We start from the raw sequence: 23,439 nt of genomic DNA, 5'->3' as shown, positions 1-23,439 counted from the left end.
TCTTTGGGCTCCCCACATCATGTAATGGAATTACTGATGTGACTTTATTGAAGTGCAGTTTAGTTATTTGCAGTATAGGACTTTTGTTTACACACATTTCCATGGAAACTAGAAACTATAATTTGTTTTAAAAATGCATACAGTTACTCATCTTTCAACCCACCATGGATGATTTCCAATGAATGCTGATAGTGCAAGGCTGTTGTTCACATCTAAGTGTTTATGTGTAAACCGCATCAGTTGCCCTGCACCCATGGACATCTAGCAGTTTAGTGACATCACAGCTACAGGGTGTTCACCATTCTTCACAAATTCAGGTCTTCTTGGAAATATATCAGGACTACTGTACTGTGAAAACTGGAATTATGGCTTTGTAGCTGATGTATCCAGTTGTTACAAAGGTGATGACCCATTTTAGTCCTACATTCATTACAGACCGCTGCTGTAATTTTCCTGTATGATTAACAATAGGGAAAAAATAGAGAAATAGCTGTTGTTGACTTTTTCTATAGAAAGACCCAGGAAGAGAAGACTGCTGGTAGAGTAGAAGGACTGACTGGTCCCATCCTAACATTTTTCATTTCAAGAATTTAGGAATATAACTTAGAAGGGGGGGGGGGGAGAATCTAGTACAGAATGCTGAAGATCAGTCAGGTGTTGTAAACAAGCAAATTTTTCAAAGACTTTGTCACCTAATGCAAAATGTGCAATATGGAACAGCTGTTCAATGTAGGTCTTGGTCTAAAGCTAAAGTAATCTTAGCAAGCTATTAACACTTCATGTCTTATGCTGGATTGTTTTTTCCCAGAGAAAGAATCAGCATATTCCCTATCGGAATAGTAAGCTTACTCGTTTACTGAAAGACTCTCTTGGAGGAAATTGTCGCACTATCATTATATCTGCTATTAGTCCTTCTTCTTTGTTCTTTGATGACACATACAACACCCTTAAATATGCCAACCGAGCCAAAGATATCAAATCCTCAGTAAGTAAACATTGTTTCAAAATTCTTTCTTTATAATAGCAACATATGTATATTTTTATGCACAGAGAAGAGTGTAGCTTTTTTTGTTTCTTTCTTTAAAATAGTACAGCAGACAAACTGTAGTGTTTATTTGCTAGAGCTTATATGCCACTCTATTCCCAAAGGATTTACAGATTTGAGAAGGTTCAAAGCAAGTAAAATAATAATGTCAAAATAGGTAATCAGGGAAAAATTGGGAGAGATGGCTTCTTAACAGGAAGAGTCCATTCCTCATAATAATTTGTCCAAAGAATCTGGAAAAGCTACTTTTAATAGTTGTTCTTCCGTTTCTCCTTTTTCCCATTGTTTATTCTTTCCTTCCACCATAACATCCAAATGGTTAGCTTTAAGATCGCTGGTTTTAACATGTTTTACCAAGAATTCCTTTAATTACTGCTGTGTAATAACTAGGTAATAACTTTTAAGAAGTACTCATAGAAAAAGCAAATGGACTAACAACATCACAATTAATAAAGGTGATACTATTTTTTTTATCCACAGATAAAAAGCAATGTTGTAAGTCTGGATAGCCATATAAGTCAATATGTAAAGATTTGTGAACAACAAAAGAAAGAGGTATGCTTTCTATCATTGTTAATTATTGTTAGTTTTTTTAAAATGCAGCAATAAAGAATTAAATATTGATGCTAATTATTATGCATTAAAATAGCTATTGTACCTCAATTTTGAAGAAAATCAGGGTCACAAGTACAATAATGAAAGCTTTAAAAATAGTTTTCAAAATATAAAATTAAGAAAGATAATGTGTGCAAAGTTCCTTCATTTTTACTGTTTCAGATTTCAATGCTGAAAGAGAAACTGAATGCATATGAAATGGGAAAAATATGTATCCCCAGTAATCAAGATGCAGTAATAAGTACAAATCAGCAGCAAGTTGAAATATCAAGGTAGTATTTATGATTATTTTTTGTATGTATAGTACAACTCATGCTTACATGTTTTCTTGGGATAATGAAGCATATCAAGTATAAATCTTGTTTCAATCTTTCTTCCTGAATGGTACTGTAATGTGCCTGGCTATTTTATGCAACAGAAGTGTCATCTTATACCAAGATATGTGGTGCTGGCTATCAGATTGCTGGCTTCAAAAATGAGTGGGACCAATTCATGGAAGTTGTGGAGATCAATAGCTGTTAGCCTTGATGGGTGTGTGACTGTCTCCAAAGGCCATATACTAGGACATATACTAGGCAGCTGGGCAGTTTGTGATAACTGATTGCTGGACTTGCTTGGACAGGTGTCCAATCTATTAGATCAGTGTTTTTCAACCGGTGTGCCGCGGCACACTAGTGTGCCGCGAGACATGGTCAGGTGTGCCGCGAGGCGGTTCGCCCCGCCCGCTATTGCCCCCCCGCCGCCGCCACTATTGGCACCCTCCCACGGGAGGCCGGCAAAGGTTGCTTTGAAAGTCGGCCCCCTCGCGCCCATGGCTTCTCGTCGCTTCCCCAAAGCACCGTCGCTTCCCCGAAAGCGCGCTCCTCATCTCCCTGCCAGCCCGCGGGGGGGGGGGGCGGGGAGGCGCCGGCAGCAGAAGGGAAGGGAGCCGCGGCCGCCCCTGCCTCCCCACGGTGCCTCCGGCCCCCTCGGCCTTTCGGCGCTGCCCCCCGCCCGCCCCCTCTCCTCCTCCGCTGTCTCCTGCCTTTCGGCGTGGCTCCTCCCGCACCCGGAACGCAGGAGACAAAAAATGGCCCAACTCTCGTTCTCTCTCCGTTCTCAGCGGAGGCCAGCGAAGGTAATATTCAATGTCGGGAGCGCACGGGCGGTTGCGCGCGCTCCCTACCCCCCTGCTAGCCGCTCGGAATATTCAAAATAAGAAAAACCTTCGCCGGTGAAGGCTTTTCTTATTTTGAATATTCCGAGCGGCTAGCAGGGGGGTAGGGAGCACGCGCAACCGCCCGCGCGCTCCCAACATTGAATATCACCTTCGCTGGCCTCCGCTGAGAAGAACGGAGAGAGAACGAGAGTGAGTGACAGCAACAGACAGCAAGATAGAGAGAAAGTGAGAAAGAGAGAGAGAGAAAGGGGGGAGAGAAAGAAATAGCAAGAGAGAGAACAAGAGAGAGAGAGAAAGCAAGAGAGAGAGAGAAAACAAGAGAGAAAGTGAGAAAAAGAGAGAAAGAGGGAGGGAGAGAGAGAGAGAGAGAAAGAACAAGAGAGAGAGAAAGAAAATAAGAGAGAACAAGAGAGAGAGAGAGAAAAAATAATAGAAAAAGAGATAGCAAGAGAGAGAGAAAGCAAGAGAGACAGATAGGGAAAGGAAAGGAGAGAGAGAAATGAGAACAAAAAGGGGAGAAAAAAGGAGAAATGATTGAGGCAGAGAATGAGAGGAGAGAGAAACAAAAGAGAGAGAGAGGGGGGTGATTCTTGAAGCATATGGTAAAAAGCACCCAAATAATAAGAAATGCCCCCCAGACCACACCTCTTTTTGAAAAGAATAAAAGAGAAAAAACCCCAGCCCTCAACTGGTTTTGGAAATGGTTCCAGTGTGTATACACACACACACATAAGGGGGGGAGAGAGACAGGGATGGAAAAAGAGGAGAAGTGAGAGGGAAAAGGAATGAGGGAAAAAGGGAGGAAGAGAGAGAAATGACAAACATGAGAGAGAAAAGGGGGAAAGACAGGAGAAGTACCCAGAAATGAGATATAAATTTGAGTAGGGATGATTGATGATTGACTGTATTTATAAGGGGATGTTACATGGGATTGTATATACGAGGGGGTTATGTATGTATGTATGTATGTATGTATTTATTTATTTATTTATTTATTTATTTATTTATTTATTTTGTGTCATTTTGGTTGGTGGTGTGCCCCAGGATTTTGTAAATGTAAAAAATGTGCCGTGGCTCAAAAAAGGTTGAAAATCACTGTATTAGATCACTGTTTATGTTCTTAGGTTAATCCATATTCCTGCAGTACTAATTGATGGTCCCCTCATTACCCAAGACTTAATTTCCCAAATTTGCAGGAGAAGGGATACCAACCTGCTACTCACTAAATATGATAAACTAAACTAACCTCTAGATTCACACCTCATAAAGAAGCTGCAGTGTAGTTGGCTATCGTGCCTTTAGCGTATTGTGCAAATTACAATCATTACCACTGTTTTTCTTGATTGAATTAATAACATAAAGTTCATTGTTGCTAATGTTCAGCCAGTTGAATCTCTATCCAGAGTCTAAAAGGCCCCGTTTAGCAATTTCAGTGGTTTGAACCATTATGACTCCTTATTTAAACAGTTACATTGGTTTCTGGTTTATTTTCAAGATTAATTCAAAGCCATATTTTTAAATATGGGTGTACCCCTGGGAGTAGATGGGACACGACCTTCTAAAGAACCTTCACATGTGTTGCTCTTTTTTATTCTTGGGGTTTAGGACTCCCTTTCAAGGAATTTTTATCGTTTTTCCTTTTTATCAATTTTGATCATGTTGTTAATACCTTTCTTTATAGGAAGGCTATTGCACTTAATTCTGGTGAAAATAATTTTGATGGTTTATTTGATTAATTCTTTTGTTTGTGTGTTGATTATATAATATTTAATATGCTTTAATTGCTGCAGTTTGAGGAAAAAATGTAATTCAAAAGTTTTTAAAAGACAATCCTTTGAATTTATAGAAAGCTAATGGAAAAAATAGTAGCAGAAATGCACAAAGAAAATAAGATACTGAATTCAAGGCCAGGCATTTTGGGAGATTAAAAACGCGACTTCTTCAGATTATTATTATTTTTTTGTCAGTCAGAATTCAAAATTCTTCTACCATCCAGGCATAAAAACATTGTGTGACTATTTTTTTAAAACAAATTTTAAAAGTTATTTCAAAGTGGGAGTTTTTAAAATGCCATAGTAGAGATTGTGCGTGGGTGTTCTTTACTATTAAAAGAAATAATCAAAGACTTCTAAAAAAAGAATTAAAATACGTTAGAAAATTATGTGGGGTAAAGCTGTATATAATGAGGCAACTTTTGTCACTTTTTTCTGGATAATAAACACATTAAGTAGTAATTTTACTTTGTTATATTTATGAGATGTTTTAACTAGAGCTTTGGTAACTCCACATATAGAAATAATCCCAAAGGGAGGATCATAGGACCTAATTATTATGTGTGAAGCATCTCAGTTTTTACAATAAAACCTTCCCATGGTAACCAGCACTTTAATACTCCAATTAAAGGATATGTAACCTTTCTGTTAAAAACAGTTAATAAAGACAGAACTGTTTAAACGTAATAAATCAAAGTTCTTAAATATATGGGGTTTCCTCCCCCCCTCCATATAGGCTGTGAATTCTTAGAACTTTTACCCCTACTACTCTACTTTCTTACAAGTGGTGATGCACAGTAGTCCCATCTTTAAATCCATGGTTTATCTTTAGGGCAGTCTTATGGCCCTGAGACAATATTCCAAGGATCAGTGTGCTGGTTGAATTTCTGCGTCAGAAAGGAAAATTCAGGCTTGAATTACCCGTTTAGATTCCCTCCCAAACTTTATGTCTGGAGTTTACCAACGTCAGAAATCTTAATTTTGGAAAAAACCCAAATGAGGTATGATGAGAGAGTATACTGGCAAGCCTGAAAGTACATTATAAATTATTTTTTTCCATTATACCCTACACGACCTGGCCAAATGTATTTCATTATATGCGATGAGGAGATACTCCCACTTGTCAATAAAAGAAGAGACTTCCATTAGTTGCAGCCAGCAGGATTGCTGCAGGAACAACTCTAGTGTACACTGGAGTAGAAAATTAGATTGCTCTTTCATTTTTTAAAATTGTATAAATATAATCCATTTCTTCCACCTTCAAGAAGAGAAGTCTTAGAAGGAAAAATGTGATATATAGCCCATTCACCTTCAGTCATATTATCCGGTCCCAAAGAGAATCTTTTAAGACTATAATCCTCAAAAACATCATTAATTGAGGGTTACACCTTCCATAATTTCCAATTTTAAAAGGTTGACTAGTCTTCATAGGCTGTGTGGGGCATTATTTGAAAAAGTCTCAACAGCTGACAATAAGTTCTTGATATTAAGCTAGAAAGGTTATGAAAGAAATGGCTTGTTAGCCTTGAACATATGTCAAAAGTGGTAATTAACACTTGATCTTCACTGTACGTCTCCTGAGAAAACAAGTGTCTGCTTGAAACTTGGAGATTTTATTATATGTCACAATGATATTAGAATTAGCCAATGTTTTAATCAAAATATTTTATAGAAACTGCAGAAGCTATAACGCAATTTCTTTGCTTCTCCAAATATGTGCTAATTTCTATAACTGGTTTCACTGATACAAATGTTTGGGACAGGTTAAAAGAAATTTTGAAGTGTGTATTTGCAAATCGAGAGGAAATCAGAAAAAACTTCCTCAAGTTTGACCTACAACTAAAAGAAAATGTCCTTAAAACACATTATCAGCAACAATGCCATGAACAAGTTGAAATAGTATGTTCTTGCTCACCAGAGAGATTGGAAAAGGTAAGCAATTTATATAACAGATCTGCTATCTTTCTATGCTTTTGAAATGTTATTATATTTAATGTTAGAAAATCAGTTTGGCATAGTGATTAAGGCATTAGACTGGAAACTGGGATACTGTGAATTCTAATTCCACTTTAGATACGAAGCCAACCGGATGGGATTGGGCCTGTTGCACTTTTTCAGCAATAGTAATAGCACTTAGTCTGGTCAGCTTTATCACATTATTTTATCCCCTGGTTAGGGCTTTAAAACAAACCTTATTTGGAGAGAGTAACAATGAAAGAGCTTGCAAGCCAGTAAGAGCTGGGAACGTTGTTAGCACCTGATTAGGGCTTGGAAAACGTTGTTAGCACCTGATTAGGGCTTGGAAAACATTCTTCGCAGAGAGTAACAATGAAAGAGCTTGCAAGCCGGTAAGAGCTGGGAACATCGATCGCACCTGGTTAGGGCTGAAAAGAAACTTATTTGGAGCAATTTAGAGCAATGGGAAAAAACCCTGAAAGACTTAGGGTTTGGAAACCATTCTTCACAAAGAGTAACAATGGAAGAACTTGCCAGTTAAGAGCTGGGAAGATCGTTAGCATCTAGTTAGGGCTAGGAAAAAAAGCTTCGAAAAGAGCTACATCCAGAATAGAAGACGCACCCAAATTGTCAGCCTCTTCTGGGAGAAACAAGGTGTGTCTTATACTCGGAAAAATACGGTATGTGGTTCTGGTTCTGAGTCAGGGGCTCTGCTTGCTACACTCTCATGACATTTTTCTTCCTTATCACATTTTTCTTTTTTCTTCATTACATGCAGGAGATCATTCACATAAGCATTCATACAGATGTGTATAAAGCAAACTCTTTAAAATAATTGCAAAATTAATGTTTCAAAAGTAGAAAAAAGCCCTCGGATTTTACAATTATTTGGAATTTAAAAAGACAAATCAATGTTTGGGCAATTCTGTTGTTACACAGAATTTATGAAATGTTATTTCCTTTTTGTGGAGATCTGGACATTTTCTTTTGAAGTACTCTGGACTTTTAAATAGGGATTTTTGGTTTTCAGACATCTTGCTAGTTATGCAAAATTCTGGATATTGTTACCCAATGCTTCCTTGCATTCAACATGTAGTCTGCTTGAGTTGTCTTTCTTGCCAGTCCATGTAAACTCAAAAGTTGATGAGATTCTGATCCTAGCTTTGTTTCTTACTGGTCATTGAGTTTAAATTCTGAAAACTTGTCTCACGAGAAGCATCACTAACATCATTGCAATCTGCTTTCCTTTTCCTGTTCCAATTGCTATTTATTGGCAGTGCTACTTGTCCTAGACTTTAGACAATGAATCACATGGGGAAAATATTAGCCTTAATAAAAAATAAATAAAAAGTAATATTCATTTATCAGAATGAGTATTGATGGCCATTGCGAGTTCCTAGGTGTGAAATTACTTTCTGCCTATTTCAAGTATGTTTCCATCAAAGGGATTTGAAGCTGCAAAGCTGATTATTTGGTCAAGCAGTGCAATCCTAATTATTTATTATTATTATTATTATTATTACTACTACTACTACTACTACTACTACTACTACTACTACTACTACCCTCACAGTTCGGTACAGTTTACTCATAGGTAAGTGCTGCATTGTTAAGCAGACGTCTTGCAGACCTGCCCGCAGTGTGGAAATGATCACTGTGATCACTCTTACATAGTTAGGAACGTTTGTCAGAGATTATTTAGGGCAGCCAATGAGGGAGTCAAGTTTTGTTTCTGTGCGTATGATGAAAGCAAGGCAATGAGCAGCCTCCCAAGTGGAGCCCTTGCAAATGTTGGTGACAGACAGCCCTCATTTAACAAACATAATTGGTGCAGGCAACTTGACTGTTAAACAAATCAGTCACTAGGTTAAACTGCTACTTTGTTTACACAATTACTTCAGCTTTCCTTTTGTTTACAATTTACAACCTACAAAGGTTGTAAATGGGAGAACTGGTCACAAAAGTTTCTTTGTTGTCCTCAATGAAATTGAATTGTCACTAAATGAGGACTAAATGAGAAGAGAAGATAGGAATTGAGGGGGGGATTTTGAATGTATTTGACTACTTTTTCCCTCTTTTAACACGCTGTATTCACAAAACCCATTTAAGCCTGCAGAACCCAGCGCGGGGGGGGAGGCATTTTCTCTCCCCCACTCCCCCATTTAAGCTCTCAGTATCCTCTGTCTGTGGGTCTTTCTTGAAAGGTATCCCTCAAGTCAAACCACATTTTTACTGTGTGCTATTCTGCAAGTCAATCCTCTTAGCAATTTGCTGCTCTATTTAATTTCATAACAAGTCTTCAATAACTGCAAGGAAAAAAGGGGGGCATATGGTTGAGCTGCTGGTTTTTATTGGATATACAGTACATGCAAATATTTGTATCTCCCTGGGGGGGTTTTTTCATTAATACTTTGATTTTGATCTTTATAAAGATAAAATGTATTATCTGGAAAAAACAATAGGGCTCAAGCAGTTTATATATAGATAAACTTCCATTATATACCAATTAACCATCAATATCAATCTTTGAATATCAATGGCAATTAGGGTTTTATGTGTGTTCAGGTTTTATTTCATCTGTTTTCAATTAAGAAGGTCAGTAGTTTTCTGAAAGTGAACAATAATTCTTTTTACTGCTGCTATACCAAGAACAAAATATTTTAGCATTTAAAATGAAGAGAAATAAAGCATGGGAGCTTTATTCTTTCAATAGATTTTATTCTAAAGAGATAGCTGCATCTGAAATAGATGTAAAAGTGCAGTTTCAAACTTGAAAAAAATATATTGAGGCAAAGGAGTATAATATAATAATAAAATAATGTAAATACATATATATCTTTTTGAATTTGCATCAAAGGATTGCTTTAACCAACCATCCAATTACTGGATTGAAGAACTAAAGGCTGAATTAAAGGTAGTCCTTGACATGTGACCATTTGTTCAGTGTCCATAGTTCTAACACTACTGAACGAACAGCGGTTATGACCACTCCTTGGAATTCCATCCATCTCAAGAACGTGTTCACAATCTGGATGCTTGGCAACCAGTTCTCACTTTTGATTATTTGCAGCATTACGTGATCGCCATTGGCGACCTGCCCTATTGGCTTCCCCACAAAGTCATTGACGAAGCCAGCAGGAAAGATCACAAATTTCTAAAGTCTTCCTTATTCAGGCACCCTCCCCAACATTCAAGTTGCATCAGCCACTCACATATCCCCACATTCTCTCCTCAAGCCTCGCCATGCCTTATACCCATGCTGCACCCTGGTTCACACCCTCCCCAGCCCACAATGCTATTTGTGTACCCTCCTCAATCCTATTGCTTACCATCTTACCATCAAGGAAATGGAGCACCTTCCTTATGAAACTAGGTTGCAACGCCTTGGTCTCTTCTGCCTTGACAGATTGGCTTTAAGGGGTGACTTGATCGAAGTGTATAAAATCATTCATGGGATAGAAAAGGTGGATAGAGAAAAATTATTTTCTCTATCACACAATACTAGGACGAGGGGGCACTCCCTAAAGCTCATAGGTAAGAAAGCGAGGACAAATCAAGGGAAATATTTCTTCACCAAGAGGGTCATTGGTTTATGGAATTCACTTCCAGAAGAGGTTGTGACAGCTGTCAGCCTTGATAGCTTCAAGGCAGGATTAGACAGAATCATAGATGCCACGTGTATCGGTGGTTATTGAAACGGATGTCCATGTGCCGCCTCTATGTTGGTTGAGGCAGGCAGGATTCCCTTGAGTACCATTTGTTGGGGGGTCAGGGGAAAGGGAGGGTTTTGCCTTCTCTTTCTAGTCAAAATCCCCATGGACAATTGGTGGGCCACTGTGTGACGGAGAATGCTGGACTCGAGCTTTGACCTTATTCAGCATGGCTCTTCTTATGTTCTTATCTCCTGTATTGCCTTGCTTAAAACCTAGGATTCCTGTTAATGATGCAACTGGACTTCAGGAATTGCCATTAGTATACAGTGCAGCCCCACTTTATATCTGTTCCACTTAACAACAAAAGTTCTAGTCCTGATTTCTATTGTAAGTCAAGAATGATGGTACCAATGTTCTATTGTATCTGATATAGCAAGATAACAGTAGAAATTATATGCAAATAACAGCATTTATATTTCAGGATTTCCCTGTTTCTAAAGTTATAGTTGATAGCAAATGAAGTAACATGGATAAGAGGAAACACGTTAGGTTTTATTTGGTTCTCACTTTCAACCAGGAAAAATAGAAAACATTGATTCTCCATCCCCAAGACATCCTCAAATTTACTTCAGGTAGCTGGAGAGACAGGAAAAATAGCTCTTTTTTTTCAGGGAATCTCTTCTATGATGTTGAATCTAATCTTTAATCACATTATATAGGGCCATCCTTCCAAGGTCGGTAAAATGAGGACCCAGATTGTTGGGGCCAATATGCCAACTCTGTAAACCACTTAGAGAGGGCTGTAAACACTAATGATATATAAGTCTAAGTGCTATTGCTCTTTCTCTGTTTACAGTAGTAACCTGTTAAATTTCTTATATTATAGGCAACTGGCAGACTTGATCACCGGCTTGCTTTACTTAAAAATCGCCGTTTGCATCTAGAAAACAAAAAAGAAGAGGAAGCTAAAAGTTTTGAGGACAACACAAATTGGTTACATAGATTGGAGAATGAAATGCGCCTCCTGGGTCAAGATGGTCATATTCCTCCAGTAAGCTGCTTCATTCTTATGATTGATTGTGTCTCAGCAATGAGTTATTTATAGAATGTATATGCTGCCAACTCCATACATAGTGACTTATTAAATATATAATAATAAAACATGCATGTTTTATTAAACACCATCAACATCACCAAAATATTCCTGTCAAGAACAGTATCATAGCATCAAAATGAAATTATAAACAACATTCCTGTATCTATCAGAAATAACAGTATAAAATAACTATTAACAATATTAAGAGCAAGAGGTTGGAATATTAACCAAACTTATTTGATCTTTATCCTGCATTGCATATATTTTTCAAGGGGAGAAAATCAACCTCTTATAACCGTAGAAGCAAGCATTTTTCCACTCATATCTGGGTCTCCTGCCTCATATCTTCCACTCATATCTGGGTATCCCAGTGGCCGGTCAGATCCCACAGAGTCGGCCTTCTCCAAGTCCCATCAGCCAAATAGTGCTGGCTGGTGGGCCGAGGGGAAGAGCCTTCTCTGTGGGGGCTCTGGTCCTCTAGAATCAACACCCCCAAGGATTTGCCCCAGAGATTAGCTGGGAGGCAGGTACATCAGCAATAAGCCCAACAGAACTGAGTCTAACTTCAAGAGAAGAGACTCACACCCAACTATCTCCGGGACAGGGATCATGCGAGGAAGAAGACTCTTGCAGGCAATACCTTCTCAGGGGTCGCAACTGATGCAATATTTGAAATCTATCTGGGTTCATCTCTGAGAGGGGGACATCTCCCTCCTGGCTCTGCCAGGTCTCAGTTATATATGCCAGGTAAGCTCCCTCTTCCAAGATTTTATTAAGTCTTGAATGAGGGGAGCTTTATTAACAATCGACCTGGCATTAAACAATAGCAGCTTGAGCCCAGGGCCCTGATATCCATCCCGAGTCACCAGATAGACGAGATGAATCCAGGGAAACAGAACCAGAGGGGCCGGAATAAATAATCTCTTTAAAACAGCGAGTCCTAGTTCCCCAGGAGCAGTCTATCCCACGGTTTCTGCCATATCTACCTCTCCCAGCTATAACCGCAATACCCCAGCTCTCCAGCTCCACGGAGCCCACTTCCTCTGCAGGCAAAACTCCCACTCATACCAAGCCTGGGGTCAATACCAAGCCCCCATTTGCTTCTGTTTGCACACTCAGCAGTGGGGCTCCATTTCTTGCCCCTGGTTCCCACATTCTTCCCCAGTTCAGTCACTCCAACCCCTTCGCTCTATCCAATCCATCCACATCATTACACATACACGCAAATACATTCCCCCAAAGGACAAAAAAATATAAATATCAAACACAGCAGACAGGAAATGCAGGGCAGGCCTGGAAGGTATATGTACTAGTCCCCCAAACCGGCATGGGTTTGTCTTTTCTGAAAAGTAAAATTTTCTCCACCTTCAAGATTTTCTGTAGCTGTTTGTTATTCTCCCCACAATAATGTTGGTCCCGCAATTCTCCGCAATATGGTAACAGGCCTCAGGGGACTTGGTGGTGTAGAAGTCAACGGCAACCCCCCACCCCCCCAAAGATGACGCCAATGTCAACTAGCAACCACCCCAACATGATTGCTGGCTCTCGTGCCATGCTTTGCAGCCGCCAGAGCTCGGTGTAGACCTCTTCACAGTACTGGGCTGGTGAGCACTGGCAGGGCATGTGGGGAGGTGGCGCCCATTGAGTAATGAAACAAGATTGCGATCCATCCTGTATTAGCCAATGTTTAGCCATTGTGACTTTTTATTTATCATATTAGACCAAATCTTCCCGTCTGTGCATCTTATATATTATATATACAATGCCCACAGGCAAAGCTATACCACTGATTCATGTATTGAGCTGATCCTTATTTTTGTAACATCTGCATAGAATCCAAATGTTTCCTCTTGAAATAGCCATCAAAGTAAAGAACTCCTAGGTTCATGATTGGAAAGCAATGCATTTTAAATGTAGGAATTCTCTCTGCATTCTTCTCTACATGCCAATAACTCTTTTCCATGAGAGTCCAATGCATTTTAGAAATAACAAAATGTGCAAACTTGAGTTGGTGTGTCGGCAGTGCACTGAAATTTACTGCTTAATTGAAGATAAAATGGTGTTTTTTATATGCTGGTCTATAAATCAAGAGATTGGTTTTGAAAATAAATCTAAAAGAAAACAAACAGGAGAGGAATATAAATTATTGAAAATAAGGCAAGATCTTTTGAATCAAAATTACTAGAATCTGGCTGCCAATATGGCACTGGATATGTCACTGGTTTTTCAATACAGTAGCTGTTTTAGTTAACTATGACTTATACTTTTGCAAATAATCAGGTTCTTTTGTGTGTATGTGCACACGCGTGCGCACACGCACTTGTGTTGCAGTAAAAACAAAATGCTGTGTTATCAATATTATTAACATTCAGTAAAATACTGTTTTGCTTAATTAGTCCAAAATGCAGCTGCACAAGCCATTATGGGTCTACTGAGGTATACCCATATGTCACCATCACTCCGTGAGCTACATTACCTACCGATAGGTCTCCGAATGCAATTTAAAGTGTGAGCATTACCTATAAAGTCCTACATTGCTTAGGACTAGGTTACTTATGGGCCCGTCTTCTGCCTCATGTATCCCAGCGGCCGACACCTCATATAGGGCTTGCCTGATTTCTCTTAAATTAAGATGTCCTAATATTGTATAACATTGCCCAATTTTCCTTATTTTACACCATATTTTTGGACTATAAAATGACCGGTGTATAAGATGCACCAAGATTTCAAAGAGGTAAGTAAGAAAAAAAAGTTTTTGTCTTCCCCAGCCCCCAGGAGCACTCTGCAAGCCTCCCAAATGCTCTCGCATCCCATTTTTCGCAAAAACAGACCTACGTGCAGAGGGTTTGAGAAGCCGGCAGAATCTCAGCATTTTTCTGGGCTTTTGATCATGCTCTGTATAACCCTGGAATCTCACCCATTGTTGAAATAAATGACTTGCATTGTTCTTTTAAAAAGTTATATTTTGATATTTTTAAGTTGCATAGTGCATAATTTTGATTTCTATTTTAAATTTTTGAAGGATTTACATAGAGATCTGCAGCTTTCTCACTTGAAATTGGAAATCCGGGATTTGAAAACGCAAATTGAATACATGAAAATGCTAGCATCCCAACAAGAACACCACTATAAGCAAACAGAAAAGTAAGTCTGTGGTAAAAATGCCTCATTTAATTATATTTTTTATTTTAAAATTATTTTGATACTCATAAAATCGGTAATTATGTTAAGTTTCTATTTAAAATGCCAATGGATCATTTGGATAGTTTTCTGTAAAAGCTGTAAATGGAGTCAATCTTATTTGCCTTTTAGAAAATTAAAAGCATCCCATTCAGAACATTTTTTGTTCCACCTAAATACACATGAGGCCAAATTCTTTTGCATGTAGCATAAATGTCATGTGTAATAAACATATTAAACTATGCTATGTGACTTTACTATAGTCACATGAGACTTAATGTGACTTGAACTTGTACTTTCAATTATTGTACAGTCATTACCTCAGTACTTGACTGCATCAACTCATTCAATTTGTACTTGACATATTTTGAAACGGAAATCTGCCAATATTTGATGCACAAGATAGAACTTGCTATCTTGTGCATCAAGTGAACCTTTATTTAGGCTGGAAGAATTTGTCATGTGGCAGTCAATCAGCAAGTTCTATCTTGTGCGTCAAATATTGGCAGATTTCCGTTTCAAAATATACTCAGTACTTATCACTTTTAGTGGAATGAATTAGCAACAAGTACTAAAGTACCACTGTATTGCGAAAGATGATCCTCGTGGCCTTTTGTAAAGCTTTAAAACTCATCTCATCTCTGTCAGCAGGCTTGGGTTATTGAGCATGGGTATTCTGCTCCAGCCATATATATAGGAGTGTAATGGAATGAATGTGAATGACTGTTGTTTTTAATAATTTGGGGGTTTTAGATTAATTTTAAATTAGTTTTATTCTTGGGTTTCTCACATGTTCTTTTTGTATTAGTCCTGTTTTGTAAGCCGCCCTGAGTCTATGGAGAAGGGTGACATAGAAATTGAATGAATGAATGAATGAATGAATAAATAAAATCCAAGCAGGGAAATAATCATTGTCTTAAAACTGGAGTGAGCTTCTATGTTTCTTAGATGGAATTTATACTGTATGTGTAATGAAAAGAAAAGTAATGGAAAGAGGAATTTAAGATAGCAAAATGCAATTAGTTGGAGTTAATTTAATGTTCAAATAATTTTTAAAAAATACTCATCAAAATCTTATATTCTCTAATAATTTGAAAATCATTTATTTTCCAGAAAACAAGTAAAAATAGTTACTAGCCCATCTACTTTTTAATCACAAACTTTAAAATGCCATAAAAGACCAAAAGTAGCCTTTGGCAGGAAAGTAGTATACTTGATCTATACTGTGATATGCGTTGTCCAGCATACATTAATATGAAGAAAGTCAAAGCTTCTGGACTTCTAACAATTATGGAACTAATTCCAAAGAAGGCATAACTTTATCCCTTTCCTGGAATGACTTCAGAAAAAATAAAATAAAATGGGGTTTGTGAGTGACCCATGCAATAGCTTTTGTTTGGGTCCAAAGTTTTTTTTCTTAGGATGATCAAAGAACATATATTCTGGCAAACAACAGAGTCCCAAAGAAAGATATCTCCCATGAACAAGAAGCAGCTGCAGGTGATTAATTGAAACATTGTATAAGAGCTGGTTCTAAAACTGATAGTGGTTCAAGAAACAATGTAGAAGTGACCAGCTGCATACAGTTAGTGAAGACTCTTCATCAAAGAGTTGTTAAAGTAACAGAAAACAACTACACTAATGTACACAGCAGTCTATTGATTCTAAATTGAAAACAGTTTGGCTGCTGACATTTTTGTAACCTCATTCCATCCAACTCAATAAATCTTGCTAAAGAGAACTGTATGAGAATTTTTTTCTGGAAAATAATTGACATATTTTTCAAAGTGTAAAACACATGGGAGTATAAGACGCACCTTAGTTTTGGGAGAGGAAAATAGGGGGTGGGGGAATCTATCTACCAGATATTCATCTGCCTACTGTCCTTAGTCTGGTCAGCTTCAGCACATCATTTTATCCCCTGGTTAGGGTTGGGGGAAAAAAAACCTTTTTCAGAGGGAATAGCAATGAAAACAAGCCTGCAATGACTTAGAGCTGGGGGAAACTTTGGAGTAGCAATGAAAAAAATCCTGCAAGCCGGAAAGATTGTTAGCACTTTGTTAGAGCTAAAAAACACTTTTTTCAGAGGAAGTAACAATGAAAGCAAGCCTGGAAGATCGTTAGCACCTTGTTAGGGCTGGGGTGTGGGGAAGCTTTGAAAAAGCTACATTTGGAGTATAAGACCCACCCAAATTTCAACCTCTTTAAAGGGGGGAAAGGTGTGCCTTATACTCTGAAAAATATGGTACTATTGATTTAGGCAGCTAGGGAGGAAGAGGAAGGAAGGAAGGAGACCTCATATCAAAATTCTGAACAATGAAATCATTTGTAGCTTTACCTCCTGAATATTTGTATTTCATTTTAATTATACATGTGCATCTTTTTATTATTATTAAATAAAATTAATGTGTTGTCACCTATGATGTTTTCAGGATACCTACAATTTTCTTCTTATTGTTACAGAATTCTGAATATTTCGCTTCCAATTTTAACAAAACAGTATATGGCTTTAAAAGGGATGCAGTTAGCCAATGGTGTCATTGAGGATGATTTCAGGGAGTTAAAACAGCTCATTCACAGAGAGAAAGCTGTAGTTTGGGCTGACCAGATTGTTGAAGAAGAATTGGAGCAAAATGATCAGATCATGATGTCTGCTGTCATGTCATTTCCACCGCTTGTGCACTATCAGAATACTCCATGTAGTAAGTAGTTATATTTTGTGTATAAAATGTTGGCTTATATTTATAGAAAATGACCTTATCTCAAAAGGCAGATTTATAGTAAAACGTAACATGACCTAATGGGTATTTTTCTAGATGTGGTGTAATCAATTAAATGCAAGGAAGAGAAAATAGGTTGCCAACATCTCTAGAATCTTTCACAAAATGAATCTTTCCTAATGTTTTCACATTGGTCCAAGCCAGCAGAACAAGTGTGATGAAACCGCTGGATAATTGGATAATTAAGTTAGACATCATCATTCAGCTACCTCAGTGTCATGGATAATACTATTTCATTTATTTATTAAATTTATTTGCTGCTCATCTCGTAACTACTCTAATCTTTATATGAATAGGCATATCACAGCATCCAAATAACTTTCCTGAGATCTTCATGATTGCTGTTTTGTAGGTTCATTATTTGTCCAAGAATGATTTGCAGGATCATTTGCAGCTTATCCTTTACCTTAAAATGCAGTTATAGTATCTATGTCCACATTGCTAAAAATATCAGAATGGTTATTTCCAATTCAGTAATCTAATGGAAATTTCAGGGTATTCTCTTAAAATGTTATTTTCATTTATGAGGTTACTAGTCAGTTAGGGAAAACAAGTTTTGAATTCTTAAACTGTTTTGAATTTGAATCCCTAATTCTCCCTGATCATTGATTATTTGGACCAAGTTATGGTATTCTGTTTCTATTTTTAAAAAAGGGCAACACCTAAAATGAAATGAATTAACAAAATCTGGGGGGGGGGGGTTGGGGGGGGTTTGGTTGTGTTGTGTTGTTTTGTTAGGGTTTTTTGTTTGTTTGTTTTGGATAATACATTCCTGAGAGGGTCAAAGCTGCTAAAACCCGGCTTATATCTTGAATAAGAAAATTTAGGTAGAGATTAATGCAGATCCTTGTTGTAGCTTTTTTGGTGGATTTTTTTTTTTTAGTTTATAATCTTTCCAAGATGTTGAACAGGAAATAGGCTTTGTGCACAGAGGCTTTAAAAAATCACCACCTGTTAACAGTGATCATTATTTCTAACTTTAAAACTCATATTTCACATGCAGCATCTCTTAGTTGTCAAAATAACAGAAATATTTCCATTTTGGGGCACCAGACTTTTAATTCATTTAAAACAAAGTAGAGAACACTGGCTACTGGATCAGGAATCTCTGCACTGGTTCAGTGCAGAGGTGAGTTTCTCCTGGTTCGGACCAGATTGTCCGAACCATTAATGACCCACTGGTGAAGATGCAACACGGCTCTGTTTCTGTCTGTGCTGGTCTGTGAACGCGTCACCTTTTTTTTCTTCTCCTCGTCCTCTGCTTTGAAATAAAAGCCCTCCTGGGTTGATACCAATCTTTATTTCTTCGTCTGGAGCATAGCTGAGCAGCTCCTCAGTTGTGTTTCAGGCTGAAACTACTTTCTGGGCATGCACTAATGAATTCTCACGAGAGGACGTGAGTGGAGCGAGCACATGCATATGGAATTGTGACCCTGTGGCAAAGGTAAATGGAATACACCTCTGATTCAGTGTCCTCTACATGGAACTTCCCTTGAAGAGCATTCAGAAGCTTCAACTGGTACAGAATGCAGTGGAAAGTGGAGTCTTTTGCACTGATTGCTGGTCTTCTTCCAAGTGCAATTCCAACAACCAATAGGTATATTGGTTATTTCCTACATGGCCCTGCATGGCATAGGTTCAGGTTATTTGAAGAACTGTCTCATCCTTATAGGAAAAAGTCCAACCCACTCATGTTGGCAAAGGTGGCATGGCATGCTGCAGATCTTGTCAGTCAAGGAATTCCCATCTCTCCTAATCTACAAGATTCTGAAGATCTAGCTCTGTCTGTTGGCCTGGGGCCCTATAATAAGGGGGTACCAAGCTGGTTAATGGATTAATAGTTGATTGAGATTGTCCCCTTCCACCTATGTGTCTTGCTTCCACCCCTTCCATCTTTGAATTATAATTTTGTATTGTTTTAATTACAGTTTTGTATTCTGATTATTATGGTTTTATCCCTTTTAATATTATAAGATGTCTAGAGTTGCCCTGAGATGAAATGGGTCGCAAATAAATAAATGGTACCATTTCTGGATTATTCACATCTTGGTCACTCCTCTTTGGGATTCAAGATGCCGGTTATTACCTGGCACAGGGCCAGATTATTTGTAGGGGTGCCTCTCCCTGATGATATCTTGGCCATTCGACCAGATTATGTAAGCCTACTCCAGATTCCTTTCATTAAATGTTACCATCTAGTTGGGCGTAGAAAGTGTGTCTTAATGCCCTTCCCCTTGGAGTCTGGCAGGCCCACACTTTTAACTTTCCAGAAAACAGACTTGTTTTCTGCCTCGGCACTGATAGAGTAAGAGTGGAATTGTATAGATTTGGAGATGAGAAATCCAAGTGACCGGTTTCTTGGTTATTGTTTGTGGTTTTATTATTTATGTGAGCCATCCAGAGTTTTGTAAGATATGGTTAGCCACGTGATTCTTTTAAATAAATAAAATATCAATTTAATTTTATAATATTTGGATTAAAAGAGGAAATATATGAGTATAGCTGGCTCCTAAATATAGTTCGATGATAATAGCAATAGTATTTAGAATTGTATAGTGCTTTACAGCATTCTCTCAGCTATTTATAATTGTCAGCCCATTGCCCCCAATAATCCGGGTCTTCATTTTGTCAACCTCAGAAGGATGGAAAGCTGAGTCAACTTTGAACCCTGTCAGGATCGAACTCCATCCAGGGTGTGGGCAGAGTTAGCCTGCAATACTGCATTCTAACCACTGGGCCACTGTGGTTCCTCTGGTTCTTCTGATAATATCTGTGTTAACTAAATTATGGCGACTCGGGGACTAGTGCTGGGAAAGGCTTGTAAATTTGCAGTCTTAAAAAAAAGACACGCTGTAAGTTTATTTTCAGAATGGAGAAAATATAAAGAGAATTACCGCTAAGACTTAATTATTAGTATTATTATTATTTATTATTATTTATTAGATTTGTATGCCGCCCCTCTCCGAAGACTAATGAAATAATAGTTTATTAATGAAATAATAGTTTAGAAAGAAGAAAAATAATACAAATTAAGTTATTATTTTAGCAGAGGGTTTTTCTCCTCTTCACCCTGAAAAAAGTTCTCATTTCACTTCTTTTTTTGAGGGCCGTATAAATTAGTATACAAGTCAAGCAGATCACAAGCTTTAAAAGGATCTGGCATTTAAGGCTCAGATGTCCAGTTCAGATTGATAGTGTGACCCATGCCCTCCGTGTGTGTAAATTGTACACCAGAACTGCACTTCCAACCAGGCATTTACTGGCTAGTATTTCTGACAGGATGAAGATTCTTGGCATAGTTTCAGATATTCCATTTCTTCTCATCCTAACTATGCATTAGTAAGGGATAAATCCATTCTTTAAGGCAGCATAAAGTGTTCATTGCTTCCTTTATAACCAGGAACAAAGCCAATTATTTTAGTGACAGGAGCTAATTGCTGTGAGTTCTGGTGAAAAGCAAAATCCTGACTTTGAACATGGGATCATCTGTTGCTCAATCTTGCTTGTATGATTCATCACATGCCCCCCAAAAATCCTTCCATTTCACTTTCTGCCTTATTTTTTAATAATAGTGAAATAGTAGGAACCTGCCATTCTTTTCAATGCAAGCTGTTTTCTCACTTCTTCAGGTTGCATTTGTCGCTTTTAAAACATTACATTGCACACTGTCTCCTGGTTCTCTCTTCATTGGGCAACATTTGCACCTCAAAAATCCATGAGTCAGAACACTTTTTAAGAGAATATCAGAATGTATGATTAGTAAATTAATTGGGTCAATCATCTTTACCAAACTGTTTATACCAGTGATGGCGAACCTATGGCACGGGTTAGCCGCTCAGAGTCCGTTTCGGAGTGAGCGGCATAAAAATGCAACAAATAAAATAAAATAAACATCTGCTGGCACACGAGCCGTTGCCCTAGCTCATCTCCAATGTGTATGTGTGTGCCAGCCAGCTGATTTGTGGCTCGCGCAGAGGCTCTGGGAGACCGTTTTTGGCTTCCAGAGAGTCTCCAGGGGGATGGGGGAGGATGTTTTTACTCTTCCCCAGCTTCAGAGGAGCCTGGGGAGCCCCAAACATGAGCCTATCGGGCCCATCAGAGGTTGGGAAACAGGCCATTTCCAGCCTCCAGAGGGCCTCTGGGGGGAAGGGCTGTTTTTGCCCTCCCTGGGCATTGAATTATGGGTGTGGACACTCGGACATTCACGATAGCATGTGCACACACTCTTTCGGCACCCGAGGAATAAAAGATTTGCCATCACTGGTCTATCCTAATACTTTGTCGTAATATAGTCCCAAGGTACTTTTTCAAGAGGCAACTGGACTTTCTTTCTTTTTTTCTTTGAAGATGTTTCACTTCTCATCCAAGAAACTTCTGCTCTTACTGGAATGGAAGGACTACTATTCCTTGCAGACAGGTGGTCATTTGCATTCTTTTAGAGAGTCGCTGAGGCCACCTGGAGGTTTATATGTGTTATCAGTGTTACCTGAGTAGTGCAAATGGGTGTGAAACCTTCCTGGAACTATTGAAAGACTGTGTTGTAGACTGCAGATACTGTAGATTATGTCGTATTCCTCCCCCTCAATTGCCTTGTCATGGTTCTGAGTGATTCTCCCAATCAATTCAAGACTCTTGAGGCTATGGCTTTTCTCTTATTTATTGGGTACATCATATCCGCACATTCAAATGTGAAACCATTTGTATGTACTATTTATCGTTGTAAGATGTCCTGAGTGCTACTGGGATTGGGCGGCATGGAAGTCAATTAAATTAAATTAAACCAACTCTGAATAATTCCTGTGCTTTGGTATAATTAAAGAATAGATATTGACCACTCCCCTTGTGTCACAGGTCATGTTAACCAACCAAGCAGGTGGCGAACTTTTCATTACTCCCTCCTGCTATTGCTTGGGCACATTAAGCCGACCTTAGTTTTGAGCCTTATCGCTGTTATATCTGGCACTGTAGACAAAAACATTCTAAATTCCTTACATCTCCCTGCCTCCTCCCCATATGCATGGCAACTTAGAAATGAAACAAAATAAATATGGCTTCAGCTAAGATAGTTTCAAGAGTGGACATGCCTCTTGGAAAGCACCTTTTGGACAAGCATGTCCTAGATCAGTGTTTCCCAACCTTGGCAACTTGAAGATATTTGAACTTCAACTTCCAGAATTCCCCAGCCAGCGAATGCTGGCTGGGGAATTCTGGGAGTTGAAGTCCAGATATCTTCAAGTTGCCAAGGTTGGGAAACACTGACCTAGATGACTGAGAACCTCAAATAGACTTTATTCTGTTATGTCCAGGTAACATGGCAAGCTTTATTTAGCATAGATTTTTAAAATAACTTGTCAGACATGTGTTAACATACCGGTAAGTCCTTAGGGGTTTTTTTTCCCTTAAAAAAAATCTACATGGGTTTTTTTGTCCTAAATCCAATCAGAAATCTCATTCATCTTTTTCTTTGACAAAAACTCTACATGTGTGGTCTATGAGTCATATTTATTTATTTATTTATTTATTTATTTATTTATTTAATTCAAATTTGTATGCCGCCCAACTCCCAAGGGACTCTGGAGTTACATTTTTAAATATTATTTTCACCCTTTCCCCATTAGTTGATGTCATACTCTCCCCTGCATTAGTTCTTTATCAATAGAAATTTCTGGAGTCCTAACATGATATGGACTTAAGTGTATCTAAACCTTTTTTTTACTCACATATGTGTATTAATTGGAATATTTTGCAATCAGATTAATTCTGATTGCCAGCCTGAAACTATATCATATGCATATTAAACCCAAACCTGTTTTATGAAATAATATATGATTATTTCCATTTCTATTTATATAAATATATATTTATATGTGTTCCTAGCAAATATTTTTTTTAAAAAACGGCAGCATAATTAACAAAACTTTGCTTTTTTGTGTGTAAAGAAAAGTAAATAAGCATTTTTTTTTAATTTTAAAAAAATCTCACCATCCCTATATTTAACGGTAAGGTTGGTACAATGAATGGCACTTTCTTCTGACTCTCTTGGTATAGAATAATGTGAAGTGGGAAACAAACAAATGCACATTTGTTTTTCTTTTCAAGTAGATGACCTGACGCCCTTTGATGTTTTTAATTTGCAATGTGTTGTCCGGCTTGGTATTAGCTGGCATTCTGGATCAGCTGACT

The 23,439-nt window shown here is 38.1% G+C and overlaps 1 protein-coding gene across 3 annotated transcripts in view; it reads left to right on the top strand.

The window, feature by feature from the left end:
- Nucleotides 1-23,439, top strand: part of KIF18A (kinesin family member 18A) — a 57,255-nt gene that overhangs the window by 15,048 nt on the left and 18,768 nt on the right. For all 3 annotated transcript variants that reach the window (XM_070762019.1, XM_070762035.1, XM_070762027.1), the window contains 7 exons: nucleotides 809-985; nucleotides 1,526-1,600; nucleotides 1,823-1,932; nucleotides 6,355-6,523; nucleotides 11,087-11,251; nucleotides 14,319-14,440; nucleotides 16,940-17,178. In XM_070762019.1, the coding sequence (XP_070618120.1) occupies nucleotides 809-985; nucleotides 1,526-1,600; nucleotides 1,823-1,932; nucleotides 6,355-6,523; nucleotides 11,087-11,251; nucleotides 14,319-14,440; nucleotides 16,940-17,178 (1,057 nt within the window). The remainder of the gene's footprint in view (nucleotides 1-808; nucleotides 986-1,525; nucleotides 1,601-1,822; nucleotides 1,933-6,354; nucleotides 6,524-11,086; nucleotides 11,252-14,318; nucleotides 14,441-16,939; nucleotides 17,179-23,439) is intronic.

Source organism: Erythrolamprus reginae, chromosome 1 (assembly GCF_031021105.1).
Source record: "Erythrolamprus reginae isolate rEryReg1 chromosome 1, rEryReg1.hap1, whole genome shotgun sequence".
NCBI lineage: Eukaryota > Metazoa > Chordata > Lepidosauria > Squamata > Dipsadidae > Erythrolamprus > Erythrolamprus reginae.
This window is presented reverse-complemented; position numbering and strand designations above follow the sequence as displayed.